This window comes from Pelophylax lessonae, assembly GCF_965119305.1.
Source record: "Pelophylax lessonae genome assembly, chromosome: 7".
NCBI classification, from domain to species: domain Eukaryota; kingdom Metazoa; phylum Chordata; class Amphibia; order Anura; family Ranidae; genus Pelophylax; species Pelophylax lessonae.
In genome coordinates this window covers 195,849,666-195,874,644 of record NC_138774.1, presented here as the reverse complement: position 1 = coordinate 195,874,644, position 24,979 = coordinate 195,849,666, and the positions used below count along the sequence as shown (strand labels likewise).

Below are 24,979 nucleotides of genomic sequence, written 5' to 3'. Positions count from 1 at the left end.
AGAAGTTGAGTGCACGTGCTGAGCGTCATATCCAGAGGTTTTCTTTAGAAAATAGACATATGATTGCTGCAGAGATTGAAGAAGTATGGGGTCAGCCTGTCAGTGCTCAGATCATACGCCGCACACTACATCAAATTGGTCTGCATGGCTGTTGTCCCAGAAGGATGCACAAGAACAGTGGCGGCTGGTGCTCAATTTTTTTTTTTTTTTGGGGGGGGGGGGGGGGGGCGCAAACAGAAAAATCTAATAGGCATTGTTGCTTTGTGGCAAAAAAAATTGTATGACTTTGAGGTCACAAAAGTGTGAAAGGGGCCTTCGGTAATCAAAGTATAGCATGCCCCCATCAATGCAGAGCTACCACAGCGTGCCCCCTTTCAAAGCAGAGTTACCACAGCGTGCCCCCTTTCAAAGCAGAGTGACCACAGCATGCCCCCTTTCAATGCAGAGTGACCACAGCGTGCCCCCTTTCAATGCAGAGTGACCACAGCGTGCCCCCATTCAATGCAGAGCTAGCACAGCGTGCCCCCATTCAATGCAGAGTTAGCACAGCGTGCCCCCATTCAATGCAGAGTTAGCACAGCGTGCCCCCCATTCAATGCAGAGTTAACACAGCGTGCCCCCATTCAATGCAGAGTTAACACAGCGTGCCCCCATTCAATGCAGTGTTAGCAGAACAAGCCCCGATTCAAAGCAGAGTTAGCACAACGTGCCCCCATTCAATGCAGAGCTAGAACAGCGTGCAGAGAGACCAGCGTGCACTTACCTAATGCAGCGGCGGCTTCTCCTCAGTCCTCCGCGTCTCCCGAGTCCTCTTCCTCCTCCTCCTTGGCCAAATAGCAAAAGTTCGCCTTTCGGCCAATCAGGAAACGGGTCTCGGACCCGCTTCCTGATTGGCCAGGAGGAGGATCCGTGTGACAATAGCGAATATTCATTCGCTATTGTCACACAATGGGTGGGCCCGGGGCGCACTGCTCTGCGCCCCGGGTCCACTCTTTTCTGAAGCCTATTAGAGCATTTGGCTCTAATCACGTGCTGCAGAAGAAAAAAAACCCCATTGAACTCCATGCGCCCCTGCGCCCCCAACGCACAAGAAAGCCCGCAAACACTTTGCTGAAGACGAGCAGACTAAGGACATGGATTACTGGAACCATGTCCTGTGGTCTGATGAGACCAAGATAAACTTATTTGGTTTAAATGGTGTCAAGTGTGTGGCAGCAACCAGGTGAGTAGTACAAAGTCAAGTGTTTCTTGCCTACAGTGAAGCATTGCGGAGGGAGTGTCACGGTCTGGGGCTGTATGAGTGCTGTCGGCACTGGGGAGCAACAGTTCATTGAGGGAATCATAAATGCCAACAGGTACTGTGACATACTGAGGCAGAGCATGGTCCCCTCAGGGCCACAGGGCAGTATTCCAACATGATAACGACCCCAAACACACCTCCAAGGTGACCACTGCCTTGCTAAAGAAGCTGAGGGTAAAGGTGATGGACTGGCCAAGCATGTCTCCAGACCTAAACCCTATTGAGCATCTGTGGGGCATCTTCAAACTGAAGGCGGAGGAGTGCAGGGTCTCCAACATCCACCAGCTCCATGATGTCGTCAAGGAGGAGTGGAAGAGGACTCCAGTGGCAACCTGTGAAGCTCTGGTGAACTCCATGGCCAAGAGGGTTAAGGCAGTGCTGAAAAATTATGGTGGCCACACAAAATATTGACACTTTGGGCCCAATTTGGACATTTTAACTTAGGGGTGTACTCACTTTTGTTGCCAGTGGTTTAGACATTAATGGCTGTGTGTTGAGTTATTTTGAGGGGACAGCAAATGTACACTGTTATACAAGCTGTGCACAGAGTTTGGCTTTAGGCCGCGTTTACATATGTGCAAAAGGTTAATTTATTTTAGTAATTCAATTCAAAAAGTGAAACTCATATATTTTATATAGATGCGTTACACACAGAGTGATATATTTTCAAGCATTTCTTTCTTTTAATTTTGATGATGATGACTTACAGCTAGTGGAAACCAGAATTCAGTATCTCAGAAAATTAGAATATTACATAAGACCAATAAAAAAAAAAAAAGGATTTTTAATACAATTGGCTTACTGAAAAGTATGTTCATGTACAGTGTAGTATGCACTCAATATTTGGTCGAGGCTCCTTTTGCATAAAAAAAATAAAAAATTTGAGCATCAATTTTTGAATTGAATTACTGAGATAAATTAACTTTGTGATGATATTCTAATTTTATGAGATGCACCTGTATGTGAACTCGGTCTCAAAGAGGAATTTATGCTAATGCTTTGTAACTGCAGGGAAAACAGACAATGCTTTACTCATAACACCTACCAAATAAGCCATGTGATGTAAAACAACACAAGGCTTACAAAAGTACCAAAACGATATGGCTTGGAAAAGCATATGTTATGAAGCAGGTAAATCTTTATGGAGATATAAAATGAATTACACACCAGGGAACTGGGTTTTATGATTATAACCCTAAACAAATTGATCTTCATTTATTAGTGAAAAGTCCCCTACAGATAAGCTGTACAACTAATTCTAGGTTGTTAGAGAGAACATGATTGCTTTTTGCTGCAAAAAAATTAGGGTGGAAAAAAAGACCCAAAGTTCTGATCAACCCACGTCTAAACATGACAGGAAAAATGTAAATGCAGAAAAAAAGACCGCACTACAGTGACAGATTGCTTTAAAACCTTAAAGCTTTATTCCTGGCAGAAAAAAACTCCAATGAATGATTGTATGTAGTAATTAAAGAATCTTAAGTGTGTTTTTAAAAGCATCTAGTGTAAAGCTGGGCATACACTTTTCAACCAGTTGGTGAACTCAGATCCCCACAACCACACATGTGATGCGGATACAGGGATCTTTCCCGCAGCACTATTGTATTCTGACAGTGGGGAAGCACCCCCTTGTGCCAAAATACACAAATCAGCCCTGCAGGCGCTGGTCGAATGCTGGTTTTCCAGCAGGACCATTTGACAGAGGGCAGTCGTTTGACCGGCTTATGTGAAACTGATGGTGGTGCACACAGAGCGAAATTCATCCATTTCCAACTGAACTGGACATATTGTGGTCCATGTATACTCTGCTTGAGTACCTGGGTTTGATTTGGTATCAGTCTCTTGAAATCCCCTGTTCAAATGACTGGAAGAGAATAAACGCAAATAAAGAGACATTCGGTTGTTTTGCAGTGCTCATTTGCTAACTAGGGACATGCTGATTTATGGAAAGGGCAGAGTGACAGAGAGATGTGTTTATCAGTTGGCTGTGTCTCCTTTACTGTTCAGTCACAGGCTGGGGAAGTGACAAGACCTATTTGTGTTACCTTATAGCAGTACAGAAAAGCCAGGTCTCCCGGTTGGCTGTGTAAATCACATAAACGAATAGACAGACGTACAAAACTTTTTTCTTTTTATACTTTTGTAGTTAAAAACAACTCCTGTATATGTAATTGATTCATGTATTTAACTGTTTACTTGTAATTTGGCTTTACAAGTGGCACCTTAGTTTATCAAGGAGGTATTAGGGGATGTTGGGTAGTTGTACAAAGTAGACAAGCCTTTTTTAGACACAAAGTTTAAAATACTGCTGTTTATCCTAGAGGTTGCTGTTCTGCTAATCCTTGTGCTGCCTCAATATTGTTTTTATGACGTTAGACATCACGCAGCTTTTTTGGTAGGTGTTGAGTAAAGCTTTGGCTTCTCCTGCAGTTACAACATGGAGCAAATTCTTTATTCTGATCTCCATTTCATCTATTTACTGGGTTTTAAATCGCTTTTGGCTACGACCTCATATATGTTTTGGCTGTCAGGTTTGTGAAAACACATGTTTGCGTGTGGTCCCCGGCAAGAGGTCAGAGAGCCGGGTGTACCAGCGATCGGAGTTGTGTTTCTATAGACATAGGACAACAAATAAATAGTGCTACCAGGACAGAAAAACAATAAAGCAAAGACAGACCATTGTACAGCCAGGTCAGTATAATAACACAGAGGTTCCCAGGAGGTTACGCAAATGGTTCCATTCCTCAGCTTAGGTGGAAATACTTCACCAAGATTTCCATCTGTCTGACTTTAAAGGGAGAGTCTACTTAGACATTGACATTAGTACGTTTTTTTCCAGGGCACATCCCTGAATACCTACAGGTTTTAATATTTATTGTTATGTATTTTTTTTCTGAGCAAGCAAAGTGTACACTGGTAAGTTCCCTGGTTTTAAAGTGGTTGTAAAGTCAGAAGGTTTTTTTTTTTTTATCATAAGGCATTTTATGCATTAAGATAAAAAAAAAACCTTCTGATGCCCCCCTAATACTTACCTGAGCCCATCCCTATACAGCGATGTTGCATGAGTGCCTTGGCCGTCCAGGCCTTCCTGATTGGCTGAGACACAGCAGCGATGCCATTGGCTGCCGCTGCTGTCAAAGTCAGTTAGCCAATCAGGAGAGTGAGGGGGCAGAGCCGAACTGCAGCTCAGTGTCTGAATGGACACACAGAGCTGTGGATCTGCTCGGGTGCCTCCATAGCAAGCTGCTTGCTGTGGGGGCATTTAACAGGAGGGAAGGGCCAGGCGCGCCAGCAAGGGACCCGAGAAGAGGAGGATCCGGGCTGCTCTGTGCAAAATCATTACACAGGGCATGTTTGTTGTTTTGAAACAAAAAAAAGAACTGAGATTTTAGTATCACTTTAACCACTTGCTGACCGCTTACTGTATATTAACGTCGGCAGAGTGGCACCTACAGGCAAAATCATGTTAATAAACGTCATCTGCATGGAAGGAGATGGGGGGCGAGCTGCGCACTCCTGCCCCCGCCCCCGATCGTCAGTGGGGAAGCTGGCGCGTGTGTCAGGCGGCTCCAATTGCCGTTTGACACCCTCGATCTCTGCCCGCTGAGAGAAAATGATGGACGCCTGATGTAAACACAGCCGTCCGTCCTTCTGCTTGCAATGATCACAGAGCCCATGTGATCCTTCTATATAGGATCGCATGTCTCTGTGATCATTCCAAAAGCCCAAACCCCCCACAGTTAGAATCACTCCCTTAGGCTTACATTTAAACCCTTGATCACCAACGGTATTAACCCTTTCCCTGTCAGTGTCATTATTACAGTAACAGTGCATATTTTTAGCACTGATTACTGTAGTAATGTCACTGGTACTCTCAAAAATGTCAGTTAGGGGTCCGATCTGTCCGCCACAATGTTGCAGTCCCGCAAAATTCGCAGATCGCCGCTATTACTAGTAAAAAAAAAAAAACCCTAAAAAATACATAAATCTTTCCTGTAGTTAGTAGACGCAATAACTTTTGCGCAAACCAATCAAAATACGCTTATTGCGATTTTTTTTTTTTTTTTTACCAAAAATATGTAGCAGAAAACAAATTCGCCTAAAATGTTAAAAAATTTAGATTTTTAATTTTTTTTTTTTTTTTGAAATTTCATATAGCAGAATGTGAAAAATATATATTTTTTTTTTTTTTTTTTCAAAATTGTCACTTTTTTTGTTTATAGTGCAAAAGATAAAAATTGCACAGGTGATCAAATACCACCAAAAGAAGGCTCTATTTGTGGGGAAAAAAGGACGTCAATTTATTTGGGTACAGTGTCACACTATCGCGCAATTGTCCGTTAAAATCACGCAGTGCCGAATTGCAAAATAGGGCCTGATCATTAAGCAGGAAAATCTTCCGGTCCAGAAGTGGTTAATCATCTCCCACTTTAATTTGCATAGAGGTTGTACAGTTCAGAATCATATAACAGGACAATAAAGTTCTGCTCCTTAATCAATGTCAAAATCTAAATTTTTTTTTTTTTAAAGCACGAAGGTCCTGAGTTCAGGCCGTGTTCTGTTTTCTGGATTGTTTTAGCAGCTCAATGACTGACTGTACCTGTGGCCTAACACAGCTCTTTGGTCACGGTTTCAATCTAAATATATAAGAACTTTAAAAGCTTTGCTATCTTTTTAGAAAAACAGCCCATTATGTGAAAGAAACATTAGTACCCTTGTGCTTTTGTTGACAGGTACTGAAGCAGAAATGTTAGTGTTTGCACCTGTATGTGGCCATACCTCCTACTTGTCAAGCCAGTAGCTCTGAACCAGGAATACATTTAATGCAGCAGTGGGGGCTTTCCCTGCTCAACTTTTTCAAGAGTTATTTTGTCAGTCATCTTCATGTATTGGAAAAGGAGCACAAGCACCTCATTTTGGGAGGGTGGTGGATACAAAATGTTCATTGCAGCCGTATTAACATTTGAAAATATGCTACTTTCAAGCTGGCCATGCATGACTTGATTACACAGGAATCAGCTGAAATTCATCTGAAACCTGAGCTGTGAGTGACCCTGCCTACACTATTCGGGAAGTCGAAGGGTCTAGGTGGAAAATAGTTGGCTTAACAGCGACTGCAGCTCATTGTTTAGGTAAACCCAAGAAAAAGCAGGGTGGTGGATTCATATTTTCTCATGGTCACTGAAATTGACACTGGGCACAGTGGCTTCAGTTCAGCCCCACACCACAAAACTGAGACTCCCCTCAGGAATAGAGAAAGGACCCAGAGCCGAGAATCCACATACATACCATCCAATTGGAATGCCAAACAAACATTCAAGAATCCAAGGTTTACAAAAAGTGAACCCTTAAAATCCTGCTCAATTTAGGGGCCAAACACACTTACCCCTCTTTAGGGCTTAGGAATTAAAAGATTTTGCTGTATTGGACTTGGGTAAACAGATAGCAAAAGGATCTGCTCTGTAATTTACTGCTTAGAGCAGCTTCAGGAAGGCAGGTTAAGCCAGTATTAGCCTTTTCTGCATTCACTTACAGAGGCTTAACCTGCCCATCTGTTGGATGTTTGATGCTCGTTGGATTGAATGTAAGAAAATACAACTGGCAATGGGAGATTTGTCCATCCTTGCTGTTAAGTTTGTATAGGAGCAATTCTTTGGATTTCACTCATTCTGTCCACTGTGCTGAGCAAGAGAAATGTTTACTTGTATGACTAGCCTTAGTTTAACCAATGTTTACAGAAATGTTTCAGAGATTTTAGGAGATTATTATTTTTACAGTTACTTATATAGTGCCATCAATTTACACAGCACTTTATTTATTTTGTACATTTACATCAGTCTCTGCCCTGAAGGAACTTACAATCTATGGTCCCTAACTCAAATTCATACATATACTAGGTCCAATTTAGACACAAGCCAATTAACCTACTAGCATGTATTTGGAGCGTGGGAGGAAACTAGAGTACCCAGAGTAAACCCAGACAGGCACAAGGAGAAAATGCAAACTCCATTGCAGTGGTTGGGATTTGAACTTATACCTCTAATGCTGCTAGCAGAAGTGCTAACCACCTAGCCACTGTGCTGCCCAGGGGAGGTGCTTTGAACATGCTGAGGATATGAGGATGAATGACTACCCTAAAAAGTTAACATCTATGCACACATACTTAAATGTGGGAGGCATTGAAACCCAATATAGTAAGCTACACTCAAACAATAACATCTGTGCACATGTACTTAGATGTTGGAGGCACAGAAACACAATATAGTAAAGTTCCTTCCCTATAATGGTTGAAGTCTTTCGAGGTGATAACACTTATGTGATCTGGCCTTCTTAGATACAACAGTGGAGTTAATTTTATAACCTGGCTGATGCTGAGCCCTTTGATACCCGGGGGTTAGTTCCCGTACTGCTTGCTGTAGAGTGCTAACTGGGCAGAATGTTAACCATGAAAACCATGTTTTGCCTTGAGGTTTTTATTGACAGTATTGAATTGACGGTAGGAATTTTCTTCACTGCTCCCGGCAGCAGACACTATGTCCCCTGCAGTGCGCTAAAACACTGAAACCCTGCTGGCTCGATTTCCTTTTTTACTCCCTGGGGTTTTTTCCACATTTGATTATGATCATGCCTGTTGCTACGGATTAAGAAAACAAGGCAGTGTAATGGCGATCTGAGTCCCGGAAGCACAGTGGGCTGCAGAGGAGACACAAAGGGGCTTCTGGCCATCTTGAAGTTTAGAAGATGTAACCGCTTGAGATTTTGCCATATGAAATGCTCAGCTTACATGGTACTAAAATATTCTGTGCTATCTGATTATTTAAAGCAATATAATATTTCTGAGCACTGTATTTGGGGACCAAAATCAGCTACTGACTTTTGTTGTTTTGCAGGTCGTCTTTGCAAATTTCCTTTTTTATTTATTGCAAAGTGACTTTTTATTTGTTTATTTTTTTTTTTTTAATCCAGTTGCCCAGAAACCACAGGCAAACATAGAATACCATTTGTTATGTAGAGTAATACTAATCTATATTGGTCAATCAGAAATCTGCACCCACAAGTGTAACCAGACTTTAGTCTCCTGTATTCTTTGCAGAATATTACATAATTCCAGAAATGTAGTTTGTCATCCCTTCCTGCCCTGCTGAAAATGTCTGGCATGGCAAAGAATCCTGGTAGAGGAGATGTTATTTCTGGACTGCAGCAGGTACTGCTTCATCTGCTCTGTCCAGGGTAGTTTTATCACAAGTGTAAAATGTACATGAATATAAGGGAGTTTGCAGAATTATTGTGGAGGGGTGTAAGTTTTCAGTCTGTGTACACTGAGATGAGAGCGCTTAGTAGTTCTGATTATAAAAGACTGTTTAATGGTTCAGCTGGGAATATAACTTAATCATAGTTGCCAACATTCTCAAAACATTTTTAAGGACACTTTTTTTCTGCCTGTAGGCGGAGCATTATTTTAATTAGGGGGGCTTTCATTTGTAGGCGTGGCCCTGGAGGAGAAAAATGTGGCGCAGTGACGAAAAATGGGTGTGGTTTCAAAGAAAAATATAGGGGTGGAATAGATAGAGAGAGAAAGGAGAAGAGAGGGAAAGAAAGAAAGAACTAGAGATGAAGAGAGAAAGGGAGGGAGGGAGAGGGAAAGAAGGGGATAGGGAGAGAGAAAGAAGGTGGGGATGGAGGGAGGGAGAGAGAGACCTTTGATTGGGGCCTTAGATTGTAAGCTCCCTGAAGGCAGAGACTGATGTGATTGTACAATATGTGCAAAGCCCTGTATAAATAGTCACCGCTATATATACTGTATATAGGTTTATGTTTAGTATACTAAACAAACTGCCCTGCACCCTGCACTGTATATATATATATATATATATATATATATATATATATATATATATATACATATATATATATATATATATATATATATAGATAGATACGCTGATGGAGGACTCTTCTCCTCCCACTAAGGCCAGCCACAGACGGTTCAAATCACGGCTCTAATCAAGTTTAACAGGAACCAGCCAAGATTTTAATTGCGTGCGGGCTGGCTGACTGAATGCACCAAGTTAATCGATCAACTTGAGTGCAACCAGCCTGGTGGATTTTACTTGCATTTATCTCTAATGGCTACTATAGGAACTAGCAGTAATCACTGTCTTCTTCCAGCAGGAACGGTTTCCCCAGCACCCCCCCCCCCCCAGGGCTAGCGATAATCGCAAGTAAAATCCTGCAGGCTGGTTGTACCCAAGTTGATCCATCTGGCTGGCCTAACTCTCCTCATCTGAGATGCTCTGCAATGCTGTAGGAAATGTCTCTGTCTGCTGTCTAAGGGCTCTTTCACACAGGCGGACCGTTCAGATCCGCCTGTCCGTTTTTTTGGCGGATCTGAACGGTCCCCCCATACATCCCTATAGGACATCGGATGTCAGCGGAGACATGTCCGCTGACATCCGATCCGTCAAATCTCGACGGATGAAAACCCTATTTTCCATCCGTCCAGCGGATCGGATGAGAACGGACCGACGGTCCGTTCCCATCCGATTCCCACATAGAGATGTATGGGGAACTGACAGCTGTCATCCTCCTGCTCAGCGGGGGATCAGTGGATCAATCCCCCGCTGAGATAAACGGAATCCGTCCGACAGACGGACAGTGTGAAAGGGGCCTTACTCTCCTTGCCTAAGATACTCTAGATGCATCTATTTATAAACTTGCCTCCCATAAAATACTCTGCTGCTGGAAGATTTTGCACCTTTTGCTACCTCTCCTCTCCTAAAATACTCTGCACTGTTCTCTAACTTTAACTCCCTTCTCCTGAAAATACTCTGTACTGCTCTGGGATTTTATTATTTCCACTATCTTATTCTCCTCTGTGTTGCTCAAGGACTTGTTCCTTTATCTACTGTGGAAAATATTTATAGCCACTAACTGTTGAATTGGCCAAAATTCAAGGGTTCGGGTTGCTCTGTCTAGTTACTAACTCTAACTTGGCTTGACAAAAGTTGATCTTTTAATCAGAGCCTGACAGAAGAATCTCTGCATTTCTGGAGTACTCTTTTTTTCCTTTTACCATCAAATGGTTTTAACCTGGAATACTGTGTTGCTGGAGGACTCTTCTCCAGCCAATTGAATCTCATGTCCTGAAATATTCCTTTTTTGTCAGGGAACTCCTCTCTCCTGAAATAGGCTGTGCTATTGCTTCCATTATGGAGAGAAAAAGGCAATTTTCATTTTTTCCTGATAGTTGTTCACATCCTGTGCCAGTTATGTTGAGTGTTTATTGGAAAGCATTGTAAAAATGAAAGACTTCGGGAAGCTTTTCTTTCCATGCAGTGGTCAACTTCCTACTGTCTGTAATATTCCATACTAACTGCAGTTCTCTTTTAATCTCTTCTCCAAGAGCCAATATTTCTGCCAAAACATTTGGATGGTGTTCAGAGGCTGGCAGCTCCCTCAGACATTAATTATGTGTCCCAATTAATTGCAATTTCCATCCAGCTCTTTGCAAGCCACGTCTGTCTTGTCGGTAACCTCAGACATGCGCCATACCCCTGCCTTTCTTGCAGTGATAATGGAAAATTAGAAATATGCAAAGTAGTCCTGTTTAAATAACCCTCTACATAAACTTGTTTGCAGAATTTCACTCTGCCAGGCAATGTTACAAATACTTAACTATTTCAAAGGTTCTGGATTTGGCATTGCAGATTCTGTAGATTTCATACCTGTTTAAATTAGGCTAAAATTGAACCGTCTGCAGGAGATGCCATAGCTGTTACAATGGTAATGCTTCTGCTGTATGCTGTGTCCACCCAAAAGTGATTTTATGTACAGTTGGTATTATGTGTCATGTGCTGCTGCTTCTTTTTTTTTTTTTTTTTTTGCCCCAAAAGATTTGTAAAGTAGCACATATAGTTGTATGTTCACCTATGCCAGGGGTATTGAATTACGCCCAAGGTCCGCATCTCAAGTCTATGACTCAAAAAGATCATAAGTGTCTACTTTGTTTTTTTCACGCAAGCCCCCGCATGCCCCTACCAGAGTAATTCATTATATTCAGTGCCCCTATAAGACTACCCCCATAAATCACTTGCCAGCGTCAGAGTACCCCCTTACTTCAGGTGTCTCACATCAGGTGTGCCCTCTTACATCAGGTGTCTCCATCACATCAGGTGTGCCCATTAGAGTGCTCCTTTAGATTAGGTGTACCCATCAAAGTGCTCCTTTACATCAATTGTACCCATCACAGTGCCATTTTATATTAGGTATACCCATCACATCAGGGTTGCCCATCAGAGTGCCCCTTTACATCAGGTGTCCCCATCAGAGTGTCACATTACATCAGGCTTCCCCTTCAGAGTGCACCCTTAACATAAAATGTGCCCATCAACATGCTCTTTATTTTATGTTAGGGGCACACTAAAGGGTGCCTTTTATGTTAAGGGGTACGCTGATGGGCACATTTTATATTAAGGGGCACTCTTATAGGGACATTTTGTTGTGCCCATCAGCGTGCCCCTTAACATAAAATGTGCCCATCAGAATGCTCCTTAACATAAAGTGTGCTAATCTATGTGCCCCTGTAAATATCTGTGAGGTAAACTTACAGCATGCCTTGAGGGCAGGGAGGTGGCAGAGGTAGCAAGCTACAGGGGGCGTGGAACCTTGCTGAAGGGGGACAGGGCAGGGACACTGGCGATTCCAGCAACCAAGAAATATGATGGTTACATCAGGTACCGCTCGACCGGTTTCGTCATAAGTGACGTCGTCCGGGGCGTGGTTCACTTATGACAAAACCGGTTGGGCGGTACCTGACGTGATGTAACCACGCCCCCTGAGACACCAGCTTCGAATCTGAACGCAGGACGCCGCGGTTTTAACAGCCTTCTTATTTATGCCTTGCCTGCTTCTATTGGATAAATTGTAAGTGCATTTGCATTAAAAATTTCTGATTATTTTTTACGGGATTACGCTATGTGCCTTTTCATTTTCCTATTGCACATCTGCCAAATATTTCCCTTGGAGCTGGATATGAGATCTTACATCTGATATATTATGGTGTTCACATCTCCCATACTTCCATGACACCCGAAGGAATGCCTTAAGCGCATGTGGCCTGTCCATTAATTTGGGGGCCTTGGTTTCTGGTAAGCAGCCATTTTTTACTCCTCACGGGTGTATTCCTGCACTGCATCTTCCTTGGGATCGAAGTCTCTTATCTGCCATCACCCACCCTGGGACTTGTTGTCCACCTCCTTTTTTAGTTGCACAATATTATATGCAATGAACTTTTTTCTCACTATATTTCACCATCTTTGATATGGACATGTCACTATCATGATTTATATGAATATTTGATTACGGTATATTCTTGTATTTATCACTGTTTGATGTTAGCGCTACACACTCTATTTGTAATGATGATATTAGCATAGTTTATATTTGAAGAATCACCATTAATAGATAATGCACTTTACTATTTATATATTATTTGTTTTATTTTAATCATGATTTGATCAAATGCACATTTATTAGACACTCATTGATTATATATTCATAAAGCACTTTATGTTGCGCGGCATATTTTATTATTCTTGGATTTTGTACACTTTAGGGAGAGTGCTGTGCTCGCTGCAATACTCTGTAGTAAGTGCTAAACTTATTTGTAGCCCGCAGGATCACTAATTATTTTGATAAAAATGTTTGTTGCTAGCACATAGGAGAGTCAGCTGTCACAAAAAGCAGTAACCTGGCTCTCCAGCAATCAGTCATGCCCCCTGAATGCTGTCCTACTCAACAGAGCTCTTGCTCCCTGTTATTTGTAAATAGTGTTGGAGGGACATTTAGGACCGATGGACAGCCTGGCTACTGCTTTATGTGAGAGAGCCAACTCTTAAGTGCCGGTTCACATTTATGCAATGCGGGAACGCTGCGAATATACAGCATGTTCCCGCATCGCATCCGCAGCACAGGCTTTTCGCACTGCCATATGCGATATGCTGGGGGTGTCAATTCAAAGTTAACGACACCCCCAGATCACATCACATATGGCAGTGCGATCTAAGATTTCGCACAGAATCGGATCGCACTAGTGTGAACCACTATGCGATCCGATTCTGCTGCGGACCAAAAAAAGGGTCCTGTGTGTGTTCAAACTGTATGGCTGAATTTGCACTGCACAGACAACGCATGTAATTTTAGGAGCAGTGCGCTCCAAATTACATGCAATCTCTGTGATCGCATAAATGTGAACAGGCACTAAATGTGCTGGATTTTAACCCTTGCTGCAGCAAATATGTCCTGGCATCTTGGCTGCATTATAGTAACAAAAAGGGAGGTTTAATTGGGTTTTAGCTATATATGAATTGCATACTGTGTGATGCACCTAGAATATCTGACAATTTGTAAAAAGGATCGGTAAGCTTTTATTTTATAGGATTGTAAACACATTTCATTGCAAATGCAAAGTTGTTTTGTAATAGACTGTTTTGTCATAATTCCAGTACTGTTTACTTACCTGATGGCTTGTCTGTAGATGTTGGGATGCTGGTCACGGAGGGCATGGTCGGCAGAGGAGGTGGGAGGACCTTCAAGTTTTGGTCACTTTGAATCTCGTTGGTGGAAATTTGATTGATGCGGTTGTAATTGGGTGTTTGATACACCCTGTTGGGCTGTTGTGGAGGTTGTGGTATAGGCCTTGACTGGGGTACCTTCTGGCACTGTTCTTCTAGCTGTGCAATCACAATGGACTGGTTGCTTGCCAGTGAGGCCAAGTGCTGATATTTGTGTTCCAGATCTTTGTACTTGTTTGTCAATTGTAACATTTCTGTTGTTTGGTTTAGAACTTTGTTCTCCAGCTGCGAGAGCTCCAGTGCATTGTCCCTTTTCCTGATAATTTCATGCAGTAGTTGCATGTACAGCTGGGTGACCCTGGAGTTCATGTTCCGGCTCTCTTTACGTAAGAGCTTGACCTCATTAACAATACCACCGTCCACCTCCACAAGCTGCTGAAGCGTTTCAATTTGCCTTTTTTGTTTCAAAAGTTCTGTATTGAGGAGTTCAATCTCCTGCTTGTGGATCCGACTTTCGTACACCGTCTCCTGCTCTTTGGAATTAACACATATGGCCCCCGTGACTTTCTGTTGAGGCACAATGAAGGTGTAGCTGCATTTGTCAGATGATTCTGCCGCTCGCCGCTCCCTGTTGGCATAAATAAATTCTTGTTCTGTCCCATCACTGTTCTGAAACTCTTGCGCACTGCCGCCATATGTGCTTTCTGTGAGCACAAGTATTAACAAAATGGTACCACCCAGGAGTTGCATGGTCCACGTAATATAGACAGGACTTATAAATGACGTTCTGGATGTCTGGAAATAATAATAATTAAAACAATCAATTTGATGGTATAGTATTAAACTATTATGGCAAGAAGTGAGCATACTTAACACCATAACATCTTAGAAACGTTAAGCTTTGAATCTACCTTTATCTGGAGGATGTATTAGGCCTGTTGTGGTTCTTTGGTCCTTTTTCAATTTAACTTATCTATTCACAAACTTTATTTAAACAGCAGTAACCAAGTACTGGATACCAATAGAGTAATGCACCAAACACAAACTTTAAAAATCTTAAAATTAACTTGGAATAAAAAAGTGCCATTTTAAATACTTAGGTCAACCATCATTCCTTACCGCAGAGGTAACGAGGTGGACGCACAATTGGGATGGCTAATCAACCTCTTACTAGACAAAAGCTATAAAAACAATTTGTAAGCTGCAGCACCAAAAATTGATGTGCGTGGACCCCATCACAATGACTATTATTAGTAGAAAAATGGCAGATATCGCTAAAAACATGCTTTACATTTTTAAAGCCCAATTTCAGCCAGAACTTTTTCTTTACATTTTTTTCAGCAATAAAATCCTGACAGGAGTTTCTAAACCTAAAGTCTACTATAACTTTTTTTGGTTGTATTTGACTGTTAGGGAGATTTCCTTGCACTTTGGCGTGCATTTAAAAAAGCCATAGGATGCAGAGCTGTTCATCCTGAGAAACTGCATATAGATTGGTACTGTGTGAATAGGGCCAAATTTAAAGTGGGATTGCAGCCTTAACACTAAAACTGTCCCCCCCCCCCCCCAATCCTACATAACCTGTGTTGTGTAAAAAAGATGTGTATACTTACCTATTTTTAGTCCACTCCTGTCCAGACACATTATCCCACGGCTCCAGCTCCCCTGTGTCAGTGAGAAGTGGCTGCAGGGGAAAGTAGGGACCGACAACGATGGCTAGGGCATAAGTGATGTCACAGCTCCTGGAATTCCCAGATGTTCTTGAGTTCTCCCTCCTTTCCCCTGCAGCCGCTGCTCACTGACAGAGAGGGTCACGTCACCAGACTGGACTAAAAAAAAGTAAATCTATACATCTTTTTTTTTTACACAGGGAAGGCAACATAGGTAGCAGAAGGGGAGGGAGCATTTTTAAACATAGTGGTGGGCTAGAATTCCACCTTGAATGTCATTAGGCTATTTTCTTTTCAATTTGAATGTTATGCATTCATACAGAATAGAGGGAATCAAGAAAATACCGCATTCTAGTCACTCGAAAGAGCTAACAAAATATAAAGTTAATTTTAGACTCTTTTTGACAATTCTGTAAAGTTGTCGACCATGTGCCTCCACCCTTCTCAAATTCACCAACTGCTGGTTAATGAAGATGAACACTATATCTGCAAGGTTAAAGTGCAGGCCTAGGTCACTTTCCACTTTAGTAAAAATATCTTTGATATACAAGCACTTTCAAAAGCAGATGTTCCTCATTCCTCCTGTTTAATAATATCCACCAATAAAATCAAATTGATTATTTTATCTTTACTTGCAGCTTGTGACACACATTTGTCACCCTCATTCTTGTTCTGGTGAAAATAGGTTAAGGTTGATAGGAATGAAAAGGGCAAAGTAAAACAGCTGCTAAATGAAACCACAATTCCCTGCATTATTGGTGGTGCAAAAAACTGTGATGTCAAAACAAAATATTAAGTTGGATTCCACTAAGTACAAAACAAATTTCTCATATAAAAATAGATATCAACCCTAATCATGTGGAAAACAAATCTATACAAAATTACCCCTTATCAATTTTATATATATATATATATATATATATATATATTATAATATTCAGTGCATAAATAGTGTCCAGTGCTTTTAGTCAGATGCAAAAATGTTTCATTTGCTGAGAATGAAGTACCAGCACCCCAGTGATTCCACCAGCTTCCACTCTAACCACTCACCAGGATTGACCAAAAAAGGGCTTAGCTCAAATATAACAAGCCACTGGATCAGCTATCCTTCCTATCAAATTCCAGTCTCTCCTTAGATATCTGGAAACATCCGTGGAAAATAAGAAATAAAAGGCTCCATAGTGTAAAACCGTCACTTTCTTAAAATTGTAAACCTCATTTAATCACACTTAAATGGACCAAGTGTCTCATCCAACACTTAAGGATAAATTGCCTATCGCTTTAGAGCAGTGCTGGCTCCTGTCACACACTCTGGCTGCGAGCGAGTACCACTGTACAGGATGACGTCACATTCAAACAAGCCACACTCAACACGTTTTGGCAATATTATGTCTTCAGCGGCAAATTTGTTTTGATGAGGGCTGATATCTGTTTTTATATTTCAAATTTGTTTTGCTCTTTTATATAGTTTAAGACCCCGTTCAGACAGGGGCGACACGACTTGGTGGGGCGACCTGTGAAGTTGCGGTGCACAGCGTGCACCGCGACCTCGGCGCGACTTGCACGGACTTCATATCATTGAAGTCAATGCAAGTCACCTCCATGTCGCCCCAAAGTAGTACAGGACCCTTTTTCTAAGTCGGAGCGACTTGTGTCGCTCCTATTAGAACGGGTCCTGTACTATTCAATGGCGAGCGACCCACCGCGACTTCGCCTGACAAGTCGCGCTAGTGTGAATGGGGGCTTATGGTAGCATTGTTACACCTTTTTCATTTCTGACAGGGATCCAAGATCCTTTAAAGCAGCAGCTGAACTTTCAATTGGAAAATACTAGTGGCAGAGACTTTTTTTTATAGGACTCTCACTCTACTAAGCACTGTTTGCATCTGTAATAGCTTTGTAAAACTGTCTGCTCCTACCTAATGGGTACATTGTGTTCACCCTCTATGTGTAATCTACTACTGCAGGTCTATCAATTTGTGGTAAACTCTCTAAATTCACTGAACCAACTCAAGGACCTTTTAAGCACTAAGGTTCACCTACACCCCTACATGTGTTAGGATGTGGCTTTAGCTTGGTACACTGTCTTCAAGATTTTTTAATTTCACTTTATCTTTCAAAGAGGTACACAAAGTACATTGCTGTCCTCTTTGTTTTCTACCAAAACATTTCCTACACCTCTTTTCAGCTTCACAGTCACAGGGGTGGTCATTCCTTCTCTTTTGACATTTTCTACACTGGGACTTTTGTCCATCTAGGGATGCATGTCTCATCATTTCCCAAAAGCTATTACTACAATAACTTCACATTGTTGATTGGCTATTGACTTGCTACTATGTTTACCACAGTAGCTAGGCCTCTGTCTGGTCTCCTGCAGCTGTACCAATATCTCTCATATGAGAAATTTTCTAACTTTATAGCAGATCCATCTTCATGGGTTATACCGCCATCTATTATACATCAATGTATTACCACACCACACATAGTGCTATAATGTTATACAGTGGTTCACAACCTGGATATTCTAAAATCTTGGGCTGAATGAAGAAAAAAACTGAGCAGCTTACTGTACTAACTATGCGATGTAGTACAGCGACCTCACCTGCTGCGCTATTGTTTTCTAGCAGGGGGACTGCCCCCGCCAGAACACACCGGTCACCGATTGCAGCCATTCGCTGCAAGCGCTGATCAGAACCAGCATGGCTGCTGATTTTGCAGCATGCTTGTAAGAATGACTTCTATCAGACGAGGTGGAAGGTCAGCCCAGAACTGCCTAATTGACAGTTTTCAGATGACTTTCGGCCCATGTGTACTTAGCTTTATTCCCTCCAGACTGAATAAATCTTTTATTTGTACCTACAACAATGAGTTTTATCTACTCCTTTTTGGAGCCCTAAAAAGAATCCGGTAAAAGCATCCTTCCTAGATTCCTGCACACGTCTTTGTACTGCCAAGGGTGTCTAGATCGAATCCAGTGGTAGTTGGTTAAAGGAGCACCCAAAATGAAGCCTGGGAAATCGGACACCTCTTGTCTGTGAGATCAAAAGCCCTGTAGAAGGGGGGAGTCTCTGTTCCCCCCAAAACACATTCGCTTTTACATGTTCTGCTACCAATAAAATGACAATCTTTTGATCTAAGTGGGATTCTTATTGCTGATTTTGGGTGCCCCTTTAACCAACTACCACTAGAAACTTTGGAAACCACCACTAAGCTGTAAGGTAGCAGCCCAGACCCCTTAAGAAGGGTCCACTGCCTTTTTTCATCCAGTCGGGCCAGATTGATTGGGAGTTAATTTGTCCAAGTGGCCCTCTCTCACCTACCACCCACCCACAGACCCTCTATGGAGCAGGTCAGTCCAGCGCAGCCATTAACTTTTTAAAAAAAAATAGATCTTATCCAGACCTCATTCTTCAGGTTTTTTTTCAGCTAGACTTTATTGTACGGATGACCCCATGTTAAAAGTTCATGGTCAACTTGCTCTCATTGGCACCCCCTGGTTGTCTTTATCTGAGAAATCCTCCCAGATTATGCTAGAGAACTCTTGGAGACAGTCAATGCCTTACTCTCGCAAGGTGCTTTTACTGTTGCTTATACTGTCAACTTGTGTTTGGGTCCTTTTACCCATCTTGTTTCCTGTGGGCTTGTTGTGGCCATTTTGATTGTATTACCCACCCCTGGATTATTACTTTGGGGGCATCCCATGGCCTAATAATAGCTCCTGTGTGATGTACTGTACGATTAAGATTAAAAAATCGGAATTTTGACTTACCCATAAATATTGTACATTGGAGTATAGAACACAGGTCTCTACCTTCTTTCACCTACTTACTGCTTGCTGACAAAACTAGAGACTCACAGAGTGGACAGGGTTATATAAATACTGTGCAGTGCAGTGCAGTGGCCCTCAACCCTGGTCCTTAGGGCCCACTAACAGGCCAGATTTTAAGTATTACCTTGGGGAGATGCAGACTTGAGTACTGCAATCACTGAACAGCAAATGGGATCACCTGTGATGTAATGTAGTTTTCTAGCAAACCTGGCCTGTTAGTGGGCCCCGAGGACCGGAGTTGAGGACCACTTCTCTAGTGTGTTCCCAAAGCTTTGTAAATGTCTAATCACCTGAAGGTAGCAGGATATAACCCATGGTCTAAGAATAAAGTTCCTGTGTCCTGTACTGTACTTCAAGATATTGAATTTACAAGTAAGTCAAAATTCCTATTTGTAAGTGCACAGTACAGCAGAGCTGGAGTGTGAGTGGAAGAAGCAATACAAGAAACCAGTCAGTTTATGTGCTGACAAGAAGTATGATGTTAGGAAGATAAAGGACAGTGACATGAGCTTATCATTGTATTGCTTCTGTACAGTTAGTTCTGTACAGTTATTGCTTCTGTACAGTTAGTTGTACAGCTAGGGTGGGTCCAGGACAACCGGGGCTCAGTGGGTTTAATACTGGCAATCACACTGAGGACATTTAGTGGCAGAAAAAATATGGGGGAAATCCAAATAGAACAATTATAGCAGCATTTTATATGTTATCCTTTAATGGGAAATTCATGGGAAAATTGTATCTTCTTTTTTGCTGGAGTTCTGCTTTAACGCATAACAGGATTCCCAAAGCACAGTGGATTATCTAAAGAAAGCCCATAGCCATAGTTTTCTCTTTTGAGGTGGGATGTCTCAATGGAACCCTAGACAGAACAGTACAAAAGGAGAGGGAGGAGTCAGCCCTCCAACTCATTCAGATTTGTTTATAAACTTCAGCTTCAGGTATTGAGATCTATACAGTAAACTGTAAATGTTTTACAACAAACGAGCTCATGAAATTCTGAAGACTTGTGATTTAGAGCCTAAAAATCCACTTGTTGACTGGACAGGATAATGTATAATACTATTATGCTATATTTTAACTAAAAACAAAATGATTTAAATGTATAACTGTTTTAGTTTTCAATCCTGATTTTGACCACAATAAAGCATGTACAGAACTACTTTATAAGGATGAATCTAGTGTGCACATGCTTTTTAAATCAGGGAAATGATTTGTTGGTGAATTTAACGTTTGACCCCTTATAAACAGACTTCTTAGTTTATGAAGGTGTCAGATATTGAGTTCCCCTATTATTTAATCCGCTGGTGCAAGAAAAGGAAGTGTGGTAATGGTATAGGGGGCCTCTCCTTCCCACTGTTTAGATGGACTTGAATTTTTCATCAGCAGCAGATAATTTTAATATGATGAGGATGGCAATTTTTCACTCAGTAGGCTCTGTTGTAAAGATTTTATAGTACCAAATAGATCCCAAAATGAATTGAAGGACATTTTTCACTCTTGGGATGAATGGACTCTTTGTACGTGAGTTATTTGACACAGAGCTCAGTAAAGCAGCACCACACTGACACCATTAAATAAACGCGCCAGGGTGCTTTATTGGGGTATTGGCTGGAAATTTCCCACACTTTGAACAGGTCGGTAAAGCAAACAGCGAAAGTCTCTTCTTTAATGCTGTGCGTCTGGATTCCACATACAAAAATCTGTGAAGGAGCTGTCGGATGATGGAAAAAGACTGCAGAATTTCCTTATTCTAGTAAGTATTCAAAGGTAACTTGGTGTATTTTGAAAAAGCCAAAAGCTAAACTGCAGCAGATGTAATAGACCGCCATGTAGTCCATGTAGTTTTTAAATACAGTTAGCAAAAGTACCTTAATCAATATTTCTTAGCTTCTAGTAACAATTTCAACAGCATGACTTAAGCTGGCCATAGCCATAAACAAAGAGATTCCTCCATCCACACAAACCAGGTGGATGGAGGAATCCCCGCTCCTGCGGATATTGCGTTTCTGGTGCATTCCAATGACTCCCACTGTCCGAATACACTGAGTAGCGGCTTCAGCTGCTGATCAAAAAAGATTTTCAACTTGTTTGCTCAACAGGAGTCAGTCAACTGATCAATTTATATTAAACAGTAATGCCTATGCAGTCCATGTGGAGCCAGCCAAATTTTGATCCATCTATGGTCAATTTTAGACTGAAGGAAGGAGGGCTGGCAGTAATGGCTAAGGCTGCTCCATTATAGAGGGCTGCCAGGCTAACATTGGTAGCTTATGGAGCAGAGTGAGGATTCCAGTGTTTCTTTATTATCCTATTAGCACATTGGGAGTGGATTGGTGACCAAGCTTTATTGCTTACCTGCAGTAGAGAAAAGTGAGGTTATAGACTATACTATCTGGCAGAGCCACTTGAATCACAAGACTGGCTGGACAGAATTAGAAATCTTTTGGTACTTAAAATTAGTCAATTAAATGAATTTTTCCTGTTCATTAAGTCATTTACTTGGAGCTTAGGCTACAAAATAAAATCCCAAGCCCTTTTTACTACATAATATGGGATTTGCAAGCCTTTTAAACATGATAACCCAGCAGACGTGGGTGACAGACCTAGCCACAGGCAGAAACAGTGAACAAATTTGAATGCCGGTCTGATGTATATGCTTCTTTGTGCGTCATGGCGGAGCCGCGGTCGGCTTTGGGTTACAATTGGCAGTAAATCACTGGACTCCACCAGCCACAGCAGCCACTTACGGTAAATTGAGCAAACATTTCGCAAAGGAAAAGAAAATCTAAGAAACATAAGTTTTCAGGTAGACTGTGGCTTGTGGTCAAAGACAAATATATCTCTATACTACAGTCCCTTTGTAATTTTAATTATGAAATGTAAGTTCAGATTCACCAAGCTACGGTGTAATAGTCAAAAAGAGAGGTAAATCCATTGCATATGAAAGGCTTTTGTGCTTAATATTTTTTTTTATCAGTTTTGTTAAACAGCTAGTTAAGGTGAAGTGTGTACTTTCCCCGTGTGGTTAAAATTAGGGGAACAGCCAAGACACCACAAACTGTAACTGCTTTTATTTGGAAGCTCCCAGAATCCTTTGCTGCTTTTTATGAGCATTTTATGCCAACCAAGATGACTAAGTGTTGTTGACTCATAAGAAGCGCCCTTGTCCCAAAACACCACAGATAATGTCTGAGCAAGAGAGCCGGTAAAAGTGCGTGTTAAAGATTCTTAATTATGTTGGTGGGAATTGCAGAGGGGGTGTCATAAAACCCAAGTTGTACTCCTGTAACAATTGATCGGTGTCAGCAATTACCCAGCCTAATTCATGCTGTGTAGTTTTTTTTTTTTTAGTTTTTATTCAAATGAAGGGACAGAGTATGTTAAAATTTTAGATTCACAACTGATGGAGAATTTTTTTTTTGCTTACTACAAGCCTCAAGCAATAGAATATCCCGTGTCTCCCGTGTGGTCCCTTTTGGGAACTGCGATGCGCCCCGTCCGCGTCCGTCCTTCTCTCCCCCCCTCCGGCCAGATGCCGAGGTGGGGGCGGGATCTTCGGCCGTGGCCACGACGCATTGGCGTCACATCCCTCCGTGCAGGGTATTACGTCACACGCTTGTTGGCGTCCCTGCACGTGACTCCATCAGCGTTCATTTGAGGGAGACCGTCTTGGGCAACACCAGCTTGCCCGATGGACTCCCTCCGTACTGAACAGCTTTGTGACGCTGAGAGCTGCCTCCCGCTCGGTCCCAGCGTAGGTTCCATGACTCACTTTATTTAATTGTTCTAGCTTCACTATCATCCTCCTTTTCGTCCCATTTTTTAGTATCTTCACCCTTGGGACTCTCCTTCCCTAATAATTGTGATTCTCACTTTACTTTTCAATTTTTCAGCACTGTTTTCTTTGATGTTTTAGGTATGTCACTGGTCTATATAGTTCTAACACTTTTCATGCATGTCTCACCCTTTTCTCTCTCTGCTTTGGTATGTTCATACACTCACATACTTCTACCTCACACTTTGGTATTCTGACTTGGATTCTTTTTTCATATGGTTTGGGCTAATCTTTCTTTACCATTTTATGCTCATGAATTTTATGTATGGATCACTGGTTTGATTTATGCATATATGCATATTTATATCTTTTTGTACAGTGTCATGCTATTACCAAATCGAACCCTTCAATACCTCTTCCTGATTCCTTTACCACACCATGGATCTTGCGCCTTGGCTGTGTTTGTGGAGGCCGCTTTCTCAGTTCCCATTGGGGACTCAATTCCGGGCGATTCCATCACCTGACTGACATTCCATACTCATGTGTAAGCTTCAGTTTCTTGCGCTAATTTTACAAAACATTCCTTTATTTGATGTAATATCACATTTATATGTGTATATATTTTTAGATGCCATTACCATACCTGCTCCTGAGGAAGTGAAAAATGTAATTCACGAAACGCGTCGAGCCTATGAGGCAAACAATATACCCACAAGTTTCACCTGGCATACACGAATGTTTTGTAGTACCTCCTTGAATGTTTATTTATGTTGTTACAGTTTTTTACCAAACCTTATATATACATACCCCTTTTACCCTCATTGTACTGTATTTATATATCATTGTCAACTGCCATTTATACAATAATAAAAAACACATGATGTTAATTGATTCTATACTTGTTTTGTGCTCACCAGCCCAGGTATATGCAATATCATATATAACACCATGTGCTCAGTGGCCACATCTCATACAAAGTCCCAAACATTTTTTGAGCACTATCTGCTCTACATGCAAAAGTAGACATAGGGATGGAGACCCAAGACAGGAGTCTCACTCAAAGTCCCACCAATCCTTAAATACCTTGCCTTTGTCCTTCATTTTTCCCTTCCCTCCCCCCTTCTCTTCTTCCCTTCCCTTCCCCCCCCCCCCCATGTTTTCCTCCCTTTTCCCTTTAATAATAGCAATAGAATATCGAATTTAGAGGAAATCTATTGAAGACCTGAAATAAGACACCAGTTACGTTTTTTAAGTTTAGAAAAAGAGCAAGGGAGGATTAGGGAGACTTTTCCTTGCTTCCTGTCTCTGTGTCTTCCTAACACCCTTTAACACCCTGTTTGTCAGGGCATGAAAGGGTGCCACTGGGACAGAAAATGATAGGATGTCCTAATGATGACCTAGAAATCAAAAAAAAAAAAACATGACAGAGATTCTATACTTCTCTCTCGCTAGGAAAGAAGTTTTGTTAGGAATTTTGTATGATTGGCATTAAACTGATTCTAAGGTAATAAATTATTGTTTTAATACATGTTTCTGTTTTAGGTTTACATACAAGAGGGCACAGAGTGGCTCTGCCTTCTGCTGTATACAGCTTCTCTTATCCTAAATTCATATTTATTCACTAAACATAATTCAGATGGTCTTGTCCTTTAGTTGATCATATCTTCGTACTCTTATAGTCTATGCTGTATGACAAAGAAATAAACACTAGGAATCACAGGTTCTAATTTCTGTATGAAGTGCAGCTATAAAAATATGGTGTGGCCAGAATTTAAGGGCCCTTTCACACAGGCTGTCAGCTTTTCCAGGCAAACCTGATCGGACCCTCCAGTC

At 41.6% G+C, this 24,979-nt stretch overlaps 2 protein-coding genes across 6 annotated transcripts in view; one reads left to right on the top strand and one right to left on the bottom strand.

The window, feature by feature from the left end:
- Positions 1-14,656, bottom strand: part of ANGPTL2 (angiopoietin like 2) — a 40,057-nt gene extending 25,401 nt beyond the window's left edge. The window contains exon 1 of the mRNA XM_082262604.1: positions 13,818-14,656. Coding sequence (XP_082118730.1) covers positions 13,818-14,622 — 805 coding nt within the window. The 5' untranslated portion in view covers positions 14,623-14,656. The remainder of the gene's footprint in view (positions 1-13,817) is intronic.
- RALGPS1 (Ral GEF with PH domain and SH3 binding motif 1) overlaps positions 1-24,979 on the top strand; it is a 1,028,186-nt gene that overhangs the window by 539,974 nt on the left and 463,233 nt on the right. The window lies entirely within an intron of this gene.